The sequence below is a fragment of the Pseudopodoces humilis genome, chromosome 7 (assembly GCF_049639895.1).
Source record: "Pseudopodoces humilis isolate 2021_Gansu_Grassland_sample_001 chromosome 7, ASM4963989v1, whole genome shotgun sequence".
Lineage (NCBI taxonomy): Eukaryota > Metazoa > Chordata > Aves > Passeriformes > Paridae > Pseudopodoces > Pseudopodoces humilis.
Genome location: NC_142206.1, coordinates 46,687,809 through 46,708,339, shown reverse-complemented (window position 1 = coordinate 46,708,339; position 20,531 = coordinate 46,687,809). Strand labels below are relative to the sequence as shown.

Genomic DNA, 20,531 nt, shown 5'->3' with positions numbered 1-20,531 from the left:
AGTGTGTAGTTTCTATTTTTTTTTTCTCTTTCTGATGAGAAATTGTGTTGTTCTTTTATCATAATCTTTTTGGCACTACTTTGGACTTTAATGGAAAATGTAACTTAAGTAAGTGCAAACTTTGCCTTTTATCTCTGTCTCTGAAGACTTCTTGTTCACATGTTTTGTGTTACAGGTTATTAAACTTGATTCAGTTAAAAAAAAAAAAAATCACTTAACTACTCCAATATCTCTCCTCTTCTAGTGCTCCTTCTCCCCTTTCTTTTCCCTTGCTCCAAAATCTTCCTTTCATTTTTGAGAATTCTGAACTAATCTTGCTGCAGAGCCAGGGATAAGAGCCATCCTGCAAAAGCATAGGCAAGGGCTGGGATTGACTACACACCCAACTTTTTCACTTTGACTCTAAGTAGTTTGTAGCATTGAATTGAAAGACGGACAAATCCATTTTAGGGGGCTGAATTCTGAAGGTCCTGTCATGTACAAGATTTAAAATGGCAGGAAGGTTTTGGAGTATTAGTTTGCAGCTGTGCAGCAGCTTAGAAAACCTTACAAGCTTTAGGGTTATGAATAGATAGAAACGGTTTTTTTCATGCATGTATATATATCTATAAAATAATCTATAGAAGTATGTTATGTCATATAAGCATACTAACACCAGTAGCAGCCTGTGGTCTTTGACATAGTTGGTTAGACTTTGTTTAAACTTCATGGAGGACAGCTGAAATTTGACAGTCTATTGTGATGCTGTGGAGATACTTCATCTATGATCCTGCAAGAAACCTTTTCTTCATAGAGCTGTTGGGAAGATGCATAATAGCTGTATAGTGGGATGCCCTTCTTTATTGATTTCATTTTTTAATCAATGACTCACTTCAGTGATTGCTAGATCTTTTAAATGATGGTCATTAAATCCAACTTCTAATTCGCATGATTTCTTCTAGGTATTTTGTCCTAGAGCTTTTAGCTGCCTATCTATAATGTACATTTTTATGTTTAGATGCACCTCAGAGTGCATCAGTGAGTCTGCCAATAGATCCATTCAACTGTTCAGTAAAACAGATGGTTTTAAGAAAGTTTTAGATATGGTAGCAAAGTTTCTGGCTTGCCTAGAACCAGGGACACACATATATCTAACCGCTCCAAGATGAAACAAAAGAACAGGACAGTGGGGCATGAGTAGTTCTGAGGTGACAGGGTCATTCTCAAATATGAGCATGAAAACTGTTTTGGAAGTCTTGTCCATTTGCCTTTTAACAGGGCTACAGCTTGGGGTTGCTTCCTCTTATCCATCTGGATGTACAGAGAATATGTATCTTTTTGATGTCTATAATACAATGTCTCAATTTACAGACAAGTTTAGGAGAAAACAATCTGGAATGAGTTGTCTCCTCTAAAAGGGTTCCAACAATCCCTTTCCGCCAATAGGAAATGAATACTAGTGGATGAAAGTGGAAGAGCCTTTTCCAATGATTTATTGGCAAATAGAATGCCCACAAGGCATGTGAAAAAAGTAAATAAATGCTAGAGATTAAACTGTCAGACCGTACCACCTCTCTCTCCCACATTAGAACAAAAACCCAGAATGCCAGGGAAAGTAAAAAAAGCAAACACCAGCTCTCCACATGGTAGGCAGAAGATAGTGGCTCATCTCTCAGGGGAAAAAAATCAAAAAAAATAAACAGGAGATTCAAACAGCAGTTTGGACAAAAAGATGGGAACCTGACTCTCTGATGTTGGTCCCTTCATTTCAGCACATGAAGCAGGTGGGGTTGGTGTGTCTTCTCTCACTGGCTCAGCTTTCCTGTATGCAGCCAAGATGGAGCAGCCACTCTACTCCTGCTTGTCCTGACCGACTCCAGTCTCCCAGGTCCCTTTTTCTCTTGTCTTAGAATTACACAAACTGTCCAGTTCACCTTGGACAGGTTGCTGAAGGTTTGATGGTGCAGCTTATCCAAGGCTAGGGAAAAGGAAAACAACTTCTTGCCTGGCCTAACGAAAAAAATCAAGCTAGCCAAGTGAAAAAACCAGACCCCTCAGCCTCCAGGACACCTGGGCAGTGAGGCTTTGAAAAAAAATCCACCAGAGCCCAAGGCTCACACCCCTCTCACCTCCCCCCACTCCCTCACCTTAATGATACAGCACTCATTTTTGGGCAAAAAACAGAGGGTCAGGGAATAGACTATCATCATAAATCACCCCAAGACACACAGTTCTCAAGGCACTGTAGAATTAGATTAGGCATCTCCTTTTTTCCCTTATCATCCATTAGTGTGTCCTTTGTGTTATCGTGTGTATTCTTGGTCTGTAGCATTTGTAAGGAAAACTCATCAGAGCCCAATTTCCTGAGGAACAATATCAGTGGGGTTGCTTCTAGTTCTGCATAGTCTGCCATAGAGAAGGGTAAGATGGAATGATTCATGCCAAGTGTTAAACTTTTTGACATATGCAAGAGGTGGCTTCTCTGAGTGTTCAGTACAGCCAGAGTTCTCTCAGCAGCAGGGTAATCTCAGCTTGCCCCAGCTCAGAGGGCTTATACCGGGCCAGGAAAAGCAATAAATACAGCAGAGTATTCCTTTGCTTTCCCAGTTGCCACTTGGGATGCTTAATTCCTCCTGCTTGCATATGTGGCTCTTACTGGATCACTGCCATGAACAATGTGGACAACCCCATAAACATGAAATGTACAGAAGTGATTGTGAAAAGGAAAGGGTCATTAATGCTAAAGGACATAGCTTTACAGAAGTGCACACATCCCAAAAAGAATTTTGATACGTGCAACTTCCTTCCTCTCAATGCTGTATGGGCTACTGTTAGAGCCTTGAGTAACCTTCAGTACAGCACTTCAGTAATGCTGAACTAGTGAAACCAGACTTTCTTCACTTGATCAAGCTGCTTCACAAATTTCTGCTCTCTCACATGTTGATCCAATCTGGACTCCCTTTTCTGGCAGCTTAATTTCCATCCTAATTAATGTGATTGCTGTTTCTCATACTTCAATTCCATGATAATTTTATGTAGTTCCTGGAACTTCTAAAGAAGGTAGCTTTGGTCTTCAATACCTCTGTAATATTGTTCTGTTTACCAATCCAGAGCATCATCAGTGTTTTCTAGTATCAGTCAACCTCAAAACTATTTTCGAATTAAAGCCACTGGCAACTTACGTGAATATTCTTGTAATGGAATATGGCAAAATGCTGCCTTTTCTGCAGTGGGTTCTAGGAGGGTCAAGACCTTGAAGATATTTCTCAATATAAAAGTTACTGTATCTGCTGGAAATACTGTGCAACAGAGAGGAAACAGTTTAGGAGGTTCCTAGAGTGTATGGAAGAGAACTTACTCTAGAATTTCCCTTTTAATTTCTAAGGACATCCCAGAGTTTCAATCTTATTGCTTTAGAAATCAGTTTTAAAAAAATACTGATTGGAGGGGCTTTCTTCCCTTCTGAGAGCCCAAAGAGAACTTATTGTTTTCCAGGATTTTTGTTACATGCATCTTGTTGATAAAGAAGCTTCTTCAGACTTGTCTAACTGCAGTGATTTTCAAGCCATGAAAACATTGTAGATTTCATTGGCCCTCCTGTAAATGAGGACATTTTTCATTCAAGGTGTCCTATCTTCTGTCTCTAGAACAGGAAGTTTTTCTTACTTCCTTACCTGCCTCCCCTTTCTGAAACTGGGTGATTTCAGAAGAGACTGAATCTTTGCTTCTCCACCTCTCCAGCAGTGTAAGAATTCTCTTGTTTAATGATGTTTAGATTTGCAATTAACATCCCTAATTAAAAAATCATTTTATAATAATGTGCTTTCTTCTTCTTTTCTGTAAAGTGAAATGTGTCTGGAAGTTGAAGAGAAGTCTTGTGGTTGCTTCTTCTGCTAGCAGAAAGGCTGTGATTTGTGATGCCTTACTGGTAGACATACATCATTTAAAAAACAGTCCTGGATCTCTACACCATCTTAAAGTTCAGACTGTATTTTCCTAACTCCTTTCAGCATTACTTAAACCAAGAGGCTAGCTTGCTTTCTTTTTGTTTGCTTGAAATTGGGTACAATGTCTGTAGAAGCTACCCCTGGGATCTGCGCATTTTGAACTTGGTTTTGTCCTTCCGCACTGCCAGAACAGGATTATTTAGGAAGCAATCTGTTTGCATCTATTTTTGGACTAATCCAAGAAGCTAGAGATTTCAAGATAAAAATTTTCTCATGGGATAACTAACTCTAAGGATATGTCATACAGTAACTCTAAACAAAATTTAGCAATGTCCTGCAGTGATCAACTTAAGCTCTCAGTATATATATAATATATATATAAAAATCATAAATATAAATATAGAAATATATAATAAATGTAAATATAAATCATATATAATTTATATATGTACATTTTTTATATATATATACACATATAAAATATTTGATATCTTAGTATTGCCACAAATTCATGTCATTTCAGCCTCAGTCTCTCATGGCTTCAAAATATTTCAGTTTGTGTTTAGTGGAGGCACTGTGAGCCCTACTGTGAAGTAACCACAGTGAGAATATGCGTTAGGCTATGTGGACACCAAGTTGTACCTGAGCCAGCAATGTGGCCATGTGGCAAAGGCAGCAAATGGTATCCTGGGCTGCATTGCACAAAGTATTATCAGGTTGAGGGATATGATACTTCCCCTCTACTCAGCACTGATGAGGCCATATCTGGAGTACTGGTTCCACTTCTGATCTCTCCAGTGCCTGAAAGTGATATATTGGACATACTGGAGAGAGTTCAGCAAAGGGCTGATGACAATATGAGGAAAGGCTGAGAAGGCTGGCACTCTTCCCCCTGGAGAAGGGAAGGCTCAGGGACGCTTCAGTAATGTGCATAAATGCCTGAAGAGAGTGTACAAAGAAGGGGAAACCAGGCTTTTTCAGTGATGTTTGGTAACAGGACTGGAGATAGGGACCACAAATTGAAACACAGGAAGTTCCCTTTGAGCACTAGAAAATATGTTTCTTCTGTAACTGTGACTGAGTACTGCCACAGGCTGCCCAAAGGAGGTGGTCAAGTCTCTCTCCTTGGAGATACTCAAAGGGTTTCTGGACATGGTGGTGAACAACTGGCTCTAGGTAACTGAGTTGAGAGAGTTGGACCAGATGACCTCCAGAGATCAATTCCAGCCTCAACTTTTCTGTGATTCTGTATGCTAAAAGGTTTTTTGTGTTTCTATTCTAAACTTATTCATGTGTCTTTAGATGTGTTACTTTCCTTTAGAGTCCTTAGCTCCAGTATTTAGATTTGAAGTAACTGAAGGAAAACTTGCCTACCTGTTTGTATGTTACTGTGGGAACTACAGATATAAAAGATAGATATTGAAATGTGATTTTGCTTAGGTGTCCAAGATTTTAACTTACGCTGGCACAACGTGATGGTTTCTAGTTCTTGTATTGAAAATGTGGTGAGGTGTCTTTTCAGTTTCTCTTTACCATTTTGAGGGAAACACTGCCCACCTCCTTTGAGTCATCTTTTCAGTAATCTGGGTAGTCCTAGCCTTTTTATAAAACTTCCTATAAAACACATTCCATGTTTCTGATTAGTCTTTTTACTGTTCTCTAAAACTTCCAGTTATAGTGTTTCCTTTTGAGACAAGGGCATGAACACTGCATGCAACATGGAGGGTGAAGACAAACCTCCAATGGCCCAAATATGGGATTTTTTTTTCTTTATTTTCTATTACTTTTTAATACTGGAATTATTTTTGGTTTAACTGATATATTAGGCATCAAGTTGATTTCTTTGTGGAGCAACCTGTTGCAGCTGAAAATTCTTTTAAGTAGGAAACTCAGTACATAAAATGAAGATTGTTCTCCTTTTGTGGATTGAGTTACATAATTTATGTCTTCAGATGTTGTGTTTCATGTCCACAATTCCTTAAACCTTCCCATATTTAAAAAAAGGTTGGTTTCATATTTGTCATCCTCCTGCTTTTGGGTACAACAGAAGTTTAAGTGAAATGCTAACACTTCCTTTAGTATGGTAACTCTTTAACTCTCAACATTTTAAGTAATTACCACCTTGTTATTTTGTTTGTTTTAAAGGAGAATATTAAAAAGTGAGCCACCTTATCCACAAGAAATGAGTGCTCTGTCTAAGGATATAATTCAGCAGCTTTTAATGAAAGACCCCAAGAAGAGGCTAGGTTGTGGTCCCACTGATGCTGATGAAATCAAACAGCATCCCTTTTTCCAGGTAAAGCAGACAACAAAATTCACCAGATCCTACTTATTCTGCATTAGTGCCTGTGAAATTAAAGTCTAAGGAAAGTCTTTTCTATTAACAGAACAGCTTAGAGACATTCGTTGCATGAATAATTGCATAGAAGTTAGTAAGAATATCCATGTGTTTATATGTATGGATTTTGTGTGTATTTAGAAGGGCATGCTAGGTTTTTAATATATTCTGTCTGTATCTATCAGTTACTTGAAGAAGCTAAAAGACACACTGCTTAAATCAGGTTTAAAGCAAAACACTGAAATTGTGTTGTGTTATCTGTTGGTTTTTTGTTTGAAAGGATTTTTTAAAAATCACCTTTAGCATTATAAGTAAAATTTGAATATTGATAAAATTCACCAAACTCCTTAATTTTCCTTGGCTTAGTTAAATCTTCAGTCTTGTTTAGTAAACTTTAATTCTATTGAGATTTCATTGTATTAACATTTGCTTTCAAACCATGATGAATATTGTATTTGCATACAATAGTGTTCTGTCCACCATGGTTAAAATTGTGTACTTTCTTTGAAAAAACTAATTATATATTTATGGTACTTCTGAAGTTAAGTAGAGTTAAACAGAGTTAAACTTCCTTAATTCACTGTTCATTCTGGGAGATACATTTGTCATCATGTAACACTTTCTATTCTTTACTTAATTTCAGTTCCACTCCTTTACAGTAACAGGGCAGTTTTCTTATAACGGCTATTTCTATGCTTCCTCTTTCTAGTCCTGCCTTTAAGTAAAAACGTGGAGGTTTATGGTCTCAGGGCTCTGAAAGCTGACTTCAGTAATTAAGCACAGAAATTGGCAATGAAAAGTTGAAGATACTACATGCATGCACTATGAGTTACAAAAATATAATTATTGCTTATTCTGAAATAGAGGAAGAAATTCAAGGACCATCACACTAATTGTTTGGCACATCTCCACTGTTTAATTATGTTAATTTTCTTTTTGATTGGATTCTGCCTACGTACAAATAAGTATGATACTGCTTGGCTTTAACTAAGCAAATTAGTAGAGCATAATTTGAATGATTTTTAAAATGGCAAAGGGTGTTAGGACTGTGGGTCAGGACAAGTCTCTCTTTCCAATATCTCTTTCTGTAAAATTTTCATTAAATTCCAACTTATTTTCCTCTGTTTTGTTTAGAATATGAATTGGGAGGACTTAGCTGCCAAAAAAATACCAGCTCCATTTAAACCAGTAATCAGAGATGAATTGGATGTCAGTAATTTTGCAGAAGAGTTTACAGAAATGGATCCAACATACTCCCCTGCAGCAACCCCTCAGACTTCAGAAAGAATATTTCAGGTATTTTAAGAACTCAAATTAATTTTTTTAAGAAAGTTATTATTGAAAAATTCCGCATGTGTAGATAGCTTTGTTTTTTTTACCTCCTGGCTATTAAGTTTTTGGAATTAATTGTGCAATTTCTAGTCCCAGTTCCCAGGGCTTTTTGTTCAACAATTGCAAAATGAGAGAGGTGGAAACAGTCCTATTGCAAATACAAAATTCCTTGTTTCTCTGTTCCCAGCTGAATGTCCTACTTGCTGGACTAAAGTCAGTCTGTTCTTTATTGATTCTTTGTACCTTATGAGTCCTTGTCATCTTGGCTCCATCAGCCTGGTCTGCCAGCTTCAACAAGAGCAATATAGTTTACCCATTTCCACATTATGTGCTAGTTGAAGTAATCCTTTGGAAAGTGGGAACTACCTGCAGAGCTGAAAGGAGGTCCTCCACATTTTGTAGGGGTGCTCTAGTTACTCGACTGATGTACCCAGATGAGTAACAAAGCTTTCCTTACTGTTCTCTCTGTGCTATTAAAGAAAAGACTTAGACTACACAGTCTGGATGTCAAATGGGCAGAAACAGCTCATGTGCAGCCAACTTGGTACTAAAGCTGCAGAGGTGAACAGCAGTTTGGATTGTGTTCTCCCCTCATGCTTTGCTGGTTTTTTTGTCTATTTTTGAGCAGCTTAATCCTTAGGGTACAGGAATGTAGTGTCATATTTTGGAACTTGTTAGATTTGCAGTGACTGTAGCAAGCAGGTTATGCGTGTCTTAGTAACATCTGATTCACCCTGCAGTGGTAGTCACAGCTGTTGTTATTATGCTCAAACTGGGCACATTGTTGCCCACACACATTGATACGAAGTTTATCCATTTAAAATTGTTGGATGCTTTCATCACAACATACAAATTATTTCATGCCTTAACTTTAAGCTGTCCTGGGAAGCTGGCTGGTTTGAAGTACAAGCCTTTATCGCTATTTTAAAGCAATTGTAGCTGAGCCAGATTAGCATTAATTAGAATTCTTGTAGTATTATTGTTTTGTCTTTAACTGTGGAGGATCATGTAACTAATTCCAGAAAGATACCTATTCATGTTGAAGAGAGTAAGTTACAATTTCTCTATTATGATACAAAAATTCTGATTTCTTGAAAAATTCTTTTGAAACTTCTGATGTTTCATATGTATTATAGTAGTTTATGTGCAACAGTATCAAGCTATACCCTTTTCTGATGTTTTAATTTCATAGGGATATTCTTTCGTTGCACCTTCTATTTTGTTTAAACGCAATGCAGCTACAGTAGATCCTTTTCAGTTTTATGTGGGGGATGAGCGACCTGGAACTACAACTATTGCCAGAAGTGCTATGATGAAGGTAATAATAATATTGAGATTTAATCTGGTTAAATTAAAACTTTTTATAACTTTCCAAGTAGCAATCATAAGCTAGGCTACGGATTACAAAACAGCCATCATTCATTTATCAATTCTCTGTAATGGCTCCTCAGATGATTCAAGCATCTGATGATCCATCACATCTTGCATGTGATACTATTAAGAAGTAGTTGAAGTTTAATCTGAAAAATGATTGTATAGTTTTCCAGAAGACTGATGTATAGGAGAAATAATAGTAATAATCATATGATTCCTGATAGTTCTTATTCAGCCAACCACTGTAGATATTTCTGAAGCTACTTTAATTATATATTAATTCTGTCTATATTATATTTACCTAAAAGAGTGTATAGTTGTGTGAAGCCTTATAAAAACACGTGCTATTGTGATGTCCTCAAATGAACACATAGTTTTGTGGATAAATGTTATGTATGACCATCTTCAATCCTGTTTGTCTGAATATTTTGTATCTTCAACTGTTGTAGTAGTAATGATTTATTTAGTGATTATGTTTGTTTAATGTAATGTAAGCTTTATTCTTTGATTGTTAGAATAATGTTTATGCATTTTATTCAATAAAATTTAAGGTTATATTTTAATAACAAGAGAACTCTTTTACAGTTTTAAATGTAGATGAAAAATTCTCATGAAATTTTACTCTTTGTCTTTGACTGTGTATGCTAAAAGTATTCTGCAAAACTAAATACAGACAGTTTCCTAACAGGACTCTCCATTTTATCATCATTATGAACTGGATCTGAAAGAGAAACCATTGGGAGAAGGAAGTTTTTCCATTTGTCGAAAGTGCTTACACAAGAAAACTAGCCAAGAGTATGCAGTAAAAATAATTAGCAAAAGGTATAAATATTCTATAAGACAATAAAAATATTTTCTTTGCTTACTGTCACCCATGGAGTAGAATATTGTTCACTACATTTTTGGAAATAGAAAAATAACTTTAAAATTATTTCCTGCTCTATGAATCTACAGAAACTTATTGTAGCCTTATGACTGTTAAAAGATTCTGAGAGTCTTTCGAAATAAAATGTTGTTCTAGTTGGGACACAAGAAGAAACCTAGAGAGTACTTTTCTGGTTCCTAGTTGTATTTTACCATTATTTCCCCTAATTTTGTCCTAACAAAGTAAGGTATAAGGTTCTTCCATCTTGAGACTTAAGTGAACTGAATGTAGGCTTATGCTAGCTCCCTCTCCTAAGCAGCCCAATTGATTGCCTAGGATACTGCTTTTAAGAATGGTCTGCAGTGTGGGTTGCATCACATCTAAGTGTGTGTGTGTTAAAATGGAATTAGACTATGGAATTGTAATTTGCATCTTGTTTCCTGGGTGTTCTGAAGAGAACAACACAATGGAAGCAGCTGACTTGCTTTGTACACGGGTACCATCTGGTTCTCTTCCAGAATGGATATCTCTGGGAGTTTCTACCCAGAGAAAAATAAAGATAAGGGATTATTTGAGTAGCAGATGGATTTTTGCCTTCATTTTGCGGAGCTCATTAGTAAGAACATCCCTAGTGCATTGTAGAATGCTGGCAGGAGAGTAAAAATGTTCTGCTATCAGAATGATAATTCACAGTGATCTCTTGCCCAAGACATTTGGCTGTACCTCTGTTTTCTCTAGACTCTCGAAGAAGTTGTCCACCAGACCTAAGTGTCTGTCATTTCAACATATGCTTTTTGAGCAGGACAAGTTCAAGAACAAGAAACTAAGTGTAGGTGTCTGAGTTAGTTTTCTGAGGTCTGCTAAATGGAAGCCTACCTAAAACTGTCTTGCACTAGAAGTGGGATTCAGTAACTTAAACATAGACATCTACGTAGTGCCATTTTAGCATCTTGTTGGTGTCTTCTCTGTCCTCTGGTTCCCATCAGTCTTGTGACTACTACCTTTTTGTAGATGTCTTCATGGCTGATGTCATCTTCCAGGCTCTTCCTTCCTATGCTTAGGCCACTGAATCCTACTCTCTAGGTATGTATGTTACAATGAACTAGTTCACCCTGTATGATGGATTCACAGGAATTTCACTCATTATAAAGAGACCTTAAGTGGTGTGTGGTAGACACATATGTTGGGTATTTTAATGTGGAGATCTCTGCCATGTGTCTACACTCACAAGTTTTTTCTGTGGTACTAGCAGAGCTGTAGGTTAGTGCTCCCATCTCATCTTAACATAATGTGTGTTTTGTTTCTGGATAAGTGAGCAGACTAATATTGACTTTTCCCCTAGAACTTAACTTTTAGAAATTATGTCCCTGAATTATATTACTCATGGGTTCTTTTGCTCTTTCTCCTTCATCTTGGTGGCTCAGGCTAACCAAAGGTAAGAAGTGATCTGTATACAGAGATTTTAATTTTTTTTTTAGGATTGCAGGGTGTGAGCAGACTCAGCATGTTTGTACAGTATTTAGAGTTAGCAGTAAACCCACACTTTGAACAGTTGGCCCAAATCCAACTTGAATTAGAATCTGTAAGTAATATTGCTCTGAGGATCACACCACAAAAATCTTGCTAAAAGTATAATAAGTTTCTAGCAACTTTTTTGCCTCAAAGTCAGTTTTTCACTCCTACCAGGCAAACGTGCCCCAAAAGGGAATCTTACACCTAGGGAAACCTTTTCATGATACTTGAGGTGAAAGCTCAGGTAAACAGTTCCTCTGTGGTGTTGCATTTTTAATAGTGCTGGACCTGCTCCCAGCCAACAATTTTAGGTTTATCTGTATGTCTTAAGACCACTGAAACAATGTAAGCCTACTTGAGTTACTGTTTTAGAACATCCCGTTTGTTTCTCACAAGGTTGTTTAAAATCTGAGATAACTATTTATGGAGGGGAAGTGTTCAGAAAAGCCCATGAACCAATTTCAAAGGTTTGTGCCCATGATACTGAACCTTTTTCATCTGTTTCCAAAATCTGCTTCCTTCTGATAGTAGTTTAGGGGGAAAGACTCTTTTTAATTCCTTAAGGTCCAGAAGTCACTTTCAGTTAAAAAACTTGAGCAGCAGAGATGCAGGTGGAAAAGCTTCGTTTACTTGTTGATTATATGAAGCCTGCAGAAAGATAGAATTCTCATTGTGGTTCTCATCCTAATTAGGAAAAAAAAGCAATCAAAAATTAAGAATATGTGTGGTAAGAGATTCCATCTCTATTTGTTACCTATAAAGCCATTCTCTAAATCAGTACAGGATTAGCCTTTCTGGGAGGGAGTTTTGGCAGAAATATTTAGGCATTATTTGCAAAAAATAAATCAACATATCTAACTAGTGGAAAAAAATGTTCTGCTCTGTCACCATTCATGTAGTTTTCATAATGATTGCCATTTTCACTTTTTATGGCTAGAGATTTCAGTACTTGAAAGAGAACTTACACAATGATTTCTCTGGAGATACTCTCTTATCTCTTCAATTTCAGATTTTTACAATGGTCTGTTTAGGAGTTCATTTGTATAACACATTTCATATATAGATGATGTTACTCTTTTTCTAGTAGAACTTGTTTCCATATAATTTTGGAAGTACTTGTCCCCATTAAGAATAGAAAAGAATTGGGCCAAGAAAAAGGTGAACTAACGAATATTGGTAGTAACAGAGGTGAAGTCAAATTGCTCTGGACTAAGGGCATGGTTTGTTTTAGGTTGAAACTATTCTATATCACATCAGCTTTTGCTGTAGGAAGTTGCAGTTGTGTTAAAAACATTGTTTGAATTGGGTGTGGGTTTTTTAATGGACTGAATTGCAGTGTTATGGGGAGAGTTTTTCTCCACTTACTTTTAATATGCATTTAATTGTGTTAAAGTGGTTGTAATAGTAAAAAATATGGACTGCAAGCAGTTAAAAAATAACACTTGGAATGTACAGTTTACTCAGTAAAATTGGTACAAAATGACTGCTCAATTTTTCCAGAATGGAAGCCAACACCCAGAGAGAAATAACAGCTCTGAGACTCTGTGAAGGACACCCGAATGTAGTGAAGTTACATGAAGTTTTTCATGACCAGGTATTTTTAAGAAACTAATCAGTACCTACCAAACATATTGCCATGTGTTTTCCCAAGAACTTTTTGGACTTGAGCATACTGTAACTGTGGAGGCAATGTTTTTCCTATAGCTTTTGTCTAGTCAGTACAGAAAATGAAGCAGAAATTCTGCATTCAAGCAATCATGTAGTTACTCTAGCAAATCAAAACAGTATGTGAAAAAATTAGAGGCTTAGATTCTGTTCATTGTTCTGTTTTGTCTTTGTTTACCATCATACAATGTGTTCATGGCCCAATTTCTGAAATGTGTTATCATCTCTCCCCCGGGGTCATTATAAACCTTAAAACAGTATTTGTGAATTAATTAAGAAATGTTGCATATGAAGATTATATATCTAGTGTCTTTTCCTACACATTAGTAACTTAGTGGAGATAACCAAATAGCTTGCCAAATTGCCAAATATGAAAGTAGAGCCCCTATTTGAAAATCTGTTAAGATTGGTTTATTTAGATACCTTAATTGTCTTTTTTCCTTTAATGTAATACAAGCTCCACAGTATGTAATAAAAAATAATTTGATCTGAATTGGAAGTTGGCCCTCGTTTGAGCTAGGGTTTGGACAGCTCCTTTTCAGCCTAGACTACTCTGTGGTTCTGGTCTATGATTTTGTAATGGAGCAAGGGGTCTCTTGCCTCTCTGCATATCTCAGTCTGTCCCCCTCATGCTGTTTGTACTGGGACCTGAGAGCTCGTGTAGAGCACTTTAAAATCAGCTGAGAGGATACAGTGTCTGTAGCGTAATTTGTAATGACAAGAAAACCCTTTTTTTACATATATGGACAGTATGAGTACACATGTAGAACAGGACATTTCTTTCAGTTTCCTTTGAATAAAATGAATATAGTAAATCTATAAAAAAGGTTCTCCAGACTGCTCTGCCACTGAATAGGCTGCTCTCAACCAATGAACCCAATGTATTTTTAGCTACTTATGGTAGTTCCTTTTCTGATTACTTGTGCACAATATTCTGAAGGTCAGAACTGATGAAAATGTTCTAATTTTTACCTTTCTGCAGTTTGTCTTAATAAAAAGAAGTTCCAGTTTTTAACTTGCTCTGATAACAGTCTGTTCAAATTCCACATTAGTGTTCCAGCCATATAATAATTGGATTGCAGTCTCTTGGTGAACCTGAAGTTTTCTAGTGAAGAAGTCTCTTTATCCTTTCTAACTTACCTGTCAGATTTTCCCAAGGCATAAAGAAAATTTTTAGGAGAGAATATCATTCAAGCACTACTAGACACCTTGGTTGTTCTAAGAAGTATTACTGTTTTCTGTCCACATAGCTCTGGCTCTGTTCTTTGGTATCTGAAGTGTGCACTTTCTGACTGTTGCTTTGAATTCCATTTTTTGGCTGCTTCCCAGAACTTTTTTGCTCAGCTAGCAAATACTACTTTTGTTACTGTCATTCAGGGGAGGGAAGGGCTGGAAGCCATGGCACGCCTACATTCATAGCCTTTTGAGAATGCTGACTTCACTTCCTTGTTCTGCTCTTTGTTTAATGGCAAGACATTTGAATTGCAGTTGAGTGTGTGCCAATGTTGCCTTATAATCAAGGAAGCCCCTGCTTACTGATTGCCTTGAAAAGACTGAACTTCTAAAAACCCATTGCTTTTCTAATTCTAAAAAATGCTCTTTAATTTTTGGAAAGATGTCTGTTGCAATTCTAATGATGGAGTACTTTTGGCTACTACTCTGTAGGGGGTAAAATCACAATTTCTAGGTAATCTTTGATTTCAGAGGTAAGGTTTTGGGGTGCTTTTAAAGGATTTCATAACATTTAAGTGGTTAACTCCTTATGCATATTAATAGGTACATATCCTTATATCAGAAAAGGCTTAAGCAGCTAAAGTTTAGCTTTTTCTGGCTTTACTTGTTAACCTAAGTAAAGCCTTTTCATCTCCCTACAAATTGATCCATTTAGCTGGTGGCATTGTTTTTTTGTTAATAAAAATGTGTGCACATGGGGAAAATGTTATTCTTCAGTCTCAAACAAGACTGGTGGGAAAAATGCCATCTGAGATATGGTGCTTTTTTTGGCCTTCCAAATTACTACAAGCAGCGGTGCTATTTCTTAAAACACTGAGAACCTGTCAGAATAGCATCTAACTGAGTGAATGTTGGTTCGTAATGTTAAATTTCTAACACGCTGTATTTTTATTGTTTCAGCTTCACACATTCCTAGTAATGGAATTACTGAAGGGAGGAGAATTGCTTGAACGTATTCAGAAAAAGAAACATTTCAGTGAGACTGAAGCCAGTCACATTATGCGCAGACTTGTTTCAGCAGTGAGCCATATGCATGATGTAGGAGTAGTCCATAGAGACCTGAAACCTGAGGTATAGTGACTTGTATATATATGTTTAGACAATAAGTTATTAAATGTCTGGAATGTGATGTATCTCTGTTTCTCCAGCCTTTGTTACAGAGTTTTCTACTTCTCTATTTTTAATTAGATGTTACCACTTCTACTTAGCAAATTCTGTAGATATTTTTCTGTTCATAGGTAAAAGTAACTGTTAGGAAACATTTTTAGTTCTGTAAGCAGTCTCTACTCTTAACTTGTTTAAAAACATTCTTTGCCTATTTGGGGGCATTTTTCACTAGCGTGTATTTATTGTGTGAAGCAGTTCATAAGCAGAGCAAGGTTGCGTATTTGTCTTGTACATTTCCACGTTTTGTTTGATCTTGGTTTCCTCAGTGGGGCTTCTTTTACAGTTAAGTACAAAATGAGCACTGACAGAGATGTGTGATCTGAGTTCCCAAAAGAAACTGTTTATTAATATCTATTTTTCAGTTACTGCTTTTTTGATATTTCTGTTGTGCAGCAACATTATGCCTTCTAGACCATTTAGTTTACTATTATAGGATTGACCACTGGCTTTGTTCTGCGTCCTGGAGCCTGTGTTTTTTCTTGGGGTGATTTTGCCAGCAATGGGTTGGGATGTGTGTTTTCTCAAGCCTGAAAATAGTGTCGATTTAATGTTGATTCATCCAGTAATGATCTTATATTGTAGGGTGATTGCAGCATCATACCCCAGGAAATACCTGTTCCTTTTGTAGCTGGAGTTAAAAAATAATCCACCATTTGTACTGACATTTTATCTTTTTGCAACATACTTTCTGTGATGTGAAAGACTTGGTATTTATTTTATAGTAATTCCAATTTGACTAGTAAAGAAGTCTTCTAGGTGTTGCTAGTTGTTTTTGAAAACCAATCAAAAATACATGAGTTTAAAAGAATCTCTATCCTGGGCTCCTGATGTAAGTAAACAGTTAAAGAGGGACTATTTTGAAATTCTAATGTGTGAGTTGAAAAAGTCATCAGAGAAACCTTTTCCAAGAGTCATATCATCAGGGTAAGAAAACAGCTTTTGAAACAAGTTAATTATTAAAAGAAACCAGCCCCTCTTTCTCTTTTCTATTCTCATCATCTTAGTCTTACTGCCACTTTGGATATAAAGGCACAGTAAAGCAGAGCTTCAGCTGCATGGTAAATTAGGCAGTCTTCAATTCTACATTATGTTCAAGTACAGAAGTCTGGGAAGTCCAAGTAATGAAGGGCTAGCAAACAGCTTTCAGAATCCATTGCCTCCACAAAGTTGGACTTAACCTGCTTGTCTGCTTCCTGCTTGTTATGAAAGCTACTATTTTAGGTTCTGACATGAACTTAGTATGGGATATGCAGCTTTCCCAATATAGATATGGTTAGTGCTCTTCTCTGTAAAAAGATAATATAGGAAATTCTGTTGCTTTTCTAAGAATTCCAGTCAGTTTATTTTGATGTTGAACATCTAATGTGCTAGTGATAATTCTTTTTTTTAAAAGTCTGGCTGGTTAAATGTTAACTAAGAATGAGACTTTTTGAATTTCATGGACTGGAAGACTTCTGTTTAGCAGTAGGAATTAGACCACATATGTTGGTCTACAAAACAGAGGAAAAGTACTGGATATAAAATAGAGAATTCATAGGGAAGAAGAGATCATGTAGCATATGTGACCAGATTTGGAACCTTCCAGTAGAGAATTTGAGGGCTTATATGTTTCTGTGAAGTTATCATTAATCTGTAAACTGGATTTTAAAAGTATTACAACAAAACATAACAAGGGAGAGAGAATGTTGTTTATATATCCTAAAATATATGTGGAATGTAACTGTAAATATTTCGGGGAAGGGAGGGTTCTGAAACACGCTTTATTTGCTTAATTAACAGGAATACCTGAACCCAGTGTAGGATACTTGGACTGCACCTTTCTTTCCATGCATATTCAATTTAATTTTTATCATAAGAAAGGTCTTTTTAAACCAATGTTAGTCATTCTTTATTTACTTGTAGACTATATAACATCATCCTAGAAAAAAGACTATTATATTAATCACTCCTCCTTGTTGTATGAATGTTTTTGCTGAAATTAGGCTTCCTTTAGATCCATTTACACAATAGTTAAAAACTGACTTCTCTGAATGTGCATTAAAGCTATATCAGCAGTACAGAAAGCAAAAATACTAAAATACTGTTCTGTAGCAGCTGTTTTCTTTTATCCATAATGAATGCTCTCTGGTTCTTATTGATCTGCTGGCAGTCTAGCATTCATTTTTTACCCTTGTTAATGAGCTTGAAATTAATTACTTTGTGTGAGTCATTCACCTTTTGTATTACAAAGTTAGATAGGACTATAGGATTTCTAATATTGGGACTTTTCATAGTGTTCATAGATTGAACTGTAAAGGCAATACCAAAATGATGCTCTTCTTTCAGAAGCTGAAGGGAAGAGTAGAATTAGCTTATAATTCATCTTGGCCTCAGACAGTTTTTCTGTGACTTAGCTTCCCTCTTGTATCTTTCTTGGCAAATACAAATACTTCTCATACTTCAGGTGAGAAGAAATAAGCAGATGGCCTTATATTTTCCAAACTGATAACAACTTGTCTGTCTTCCAATGTGTAAAGCTGGAATTCTCAGCGACTACTGCACCAATGTCTCTACCTTGGTGTAAGGAGTGGGTTTGTGGCTGGACTGTTATGTGGCTTTCAGTGCTTGAATGCTGTTGGTCCTGAGCCTTTTCCAGAACACTTATCCATACTGGCTTTGCCATTTGTGCCAGACAGCTCTCAGTGAAACCTCTGAGCTATTGGTGCACTTCCTAACACCACTTCATACCAAGGTGCACCTTTTTACCACTATCCTTCACTTTCAAATGCCTCTTGTGCATTATTGTCCTCATGGAAATACTGTGTTACCACTTGAGTACCAAAAGAGTGTTCAGCCGCAAGACAGGGCGAGCAGTGGGAATCCCCCCACACAAGAAAGCCGTTGTTCACAACTTGCCAAAAGGAAGTGGAAGCTTGAGAAAATTTGCTTTTGTTTGAGGAAGAAGGCAATTTCCCATCTCCAGACATGCTGATGTCTTTGGGTTTTTTTCTTGTTTGTGTTCCCAGAATTCTTTTCTCCACTGTTCTCTCCTACACATCCATTTTCATTAGTAATCTCAGAATTGTCCTGACTTGTGGGTATGCAGGGGCAGGTAAACAGGTCACACTTCTTACAACCCAGAGTATTGTTATTTCTGCTTTTCTCTTTCCCCAGTGTCTTGCAGTACACCTTTCCTCTAGATAATGGAAAAATTTGTCTAGTGATAGATGTAGCAAAATAATGATAACCAATTTTCTATCCAGTGCTAATACTCATTTTTGTCTTTGCTTTTCAGAATTTACTATTTACAGATGAAACTGATAATTCAGAAATAAAAATAATCGATTTTGGCTTTGCTCGCTTAAAACCACCTGACAATCAGCCTCTTAAGACTCCATGTTTTACTCTTCATTATGCTGCCCCAGAGCTCTTGAATCACAATGGTTATGATGAGTCTTGTGATTTGTGGAGTTTGGGGGTCATTTTGGTGAGTGATTGAGGTTTTAAGCTAATTTTATTGCGTATATTTGCTTTTTGTTAAAATGGAAGGGACTTGAGATGGTTTCAGACATAAATTGTGCGCATGCTGGATTCAAGGGAGGTGAAAATAGTGCTGCACAAATAATATGTTCCAAAGACAGATCTTTTCCAGAAGCAGATTTTTTTTTTACCAAGTAGGAAATAAAATTTAATGGTTTTGGGAATGGAAAAATTACTTGATACACTCAGCTTCTCAAAAAAATATATGCTTTTTAGGGGATTTTACAGGAATCTGTATAATCTTTCTACAGTTTCAGTTCAGAGGAGGAATCAACCTGTATTTTGATCTACAGAAAATTAGTTTCATTATATATAAATGGGGTAGAAATATATTTTGTTCATAGCTTCCTGGAACAGATGAATGTTTTTTCTAACAAGGACTCAAGAGAAAGTTTTCTATATTTTAAATTTTCTATAGCCTTAAAATTATGCTAGGCCAAGATTTATTGCATAGCATTAGTGATGCAAACAGCCCTTCATATTTAATGACAGTGTTGTCTATAAATATTCTGTGTTTCCTAATGCTGCTTTTATTCTTGTGACAGTACACGATGCTATCAGGACAGGTACCATTTCAGTCTCAAGACAGAAGTTTAACATGTACCAGTGCATTGGAAATCATGAAGAAAATAAAAAAAGGAGAATTTTCCTTCGAAGGAGAGGCTTGGAAAAATGTTTCTGAAGAGGCTAAAGAGCTAATTCGAGGTATATATTTACAAGTATTTAATGTACATTATGTTTTTAAATAAAAAGATAAAATTTGGAGAACCATACAATATCTGGATGCCGTAATCAAATCCAAAGTGTCTTAACCTAACAGAGCAATATGTACAGCTTGAGCTACGTACTGACCTCCAATACAAGCAATGAGTAGCAATAGACACATCAGACACAGAAATTGCTTGTACACCTAGCAGAGTTTTCTAGTGTGGTAAGATGCTGATAAAATTAGTGGGGTTAGAAGGAACTGAAGATCAGAAAAAGTGAACTCACTCTTATAAAACATTTAAAAGCAGAGTTTTTCTATTATGTTAGTTTTACTTTTCTAAAACACCAAAACAGCTTCTGAGATAAATGTCTTAGAAACTGAGCTTTTGCAGAAAATGAATTTATTACTATTTCTTTCCATTGGCTATTTTTTAATTACTCTACCAAGGCTCCTTACTGTATTTCTGAGCTACTTCAGTGACATTTGCCGTGCTTTGGTTCCTCTAAGCTTTTGAGCATCTAATTATGTTTTCATTATGAGCTAGACACCTACCTTAATGCTATTTAGATGGAGTTCTGAATTTCTGTAGAAGCTGACATGTAAGGAATTTTTCTGCCAAAAATGTAGGGATTTCCAGATTCAGACTTGAGTGAATTGTGCAGGGGATCTGAGGCTTGCTCTTTTGAACTTCATCCTACACAGGTTTTAAGTGAAGAAATAATTTGATAGTTCTGGGTTTGTGTAAAGAGAGATGTGAGTTATCAAACAGTTAAATATCAATTTTTTGCTTTTGAGATCCTTCTGAAGAGGATGATAGTATAACATTGTGTGAGCCTTATCTAGGATAAATATTGGCATACCTGGGATAAATATTGACATTAGTTACTTATC

General features: G+C 36.4%; 1 protein-coding gene across 1 annotated transcript in view; it reads left to right on the top strand.

Annotated features, from left to right (window-relative positions):
* The window catches only part of RPS6KA5 (ribosomal protein S6 kinase A5), an 85,615-nt gene that overhangs the window by 53,553 nt on the left and 11,531 nt on the right, over positions 1–20,531 (top strand). The window contains exons 8-15 of the mRNA XM_005520192.3: positions 6,072–6,222; positions 7,399–7,560; positions 8,789–8,914; positions 9,659–9,792; positions 12,848–12,941; positions 15,146–15,316; positions 18,687–18,878; positions 19,477–19,636. Coding sequence (XP_005520249.1) covers positions 6,072–6,222; positions 7,399–7,560; positions 8,789–8,914; positions 9,659–9,792; positions 12,848–12,941; positions 15,146–15,316; positions 18,687–18,878; positions 19,477–19,636 — 1,190 coding nt within the window. The remainder of the gene's footprint in view (positions 1–6,071; positions 6,223–7,398; positions 7,561–8,788; positions 8,915–9,658; positions 9,793–12,847; positions 12,942–15,145; positions 15,317–18,686; positions 18,879–19,476; positions 19,637–20,531) is intronic.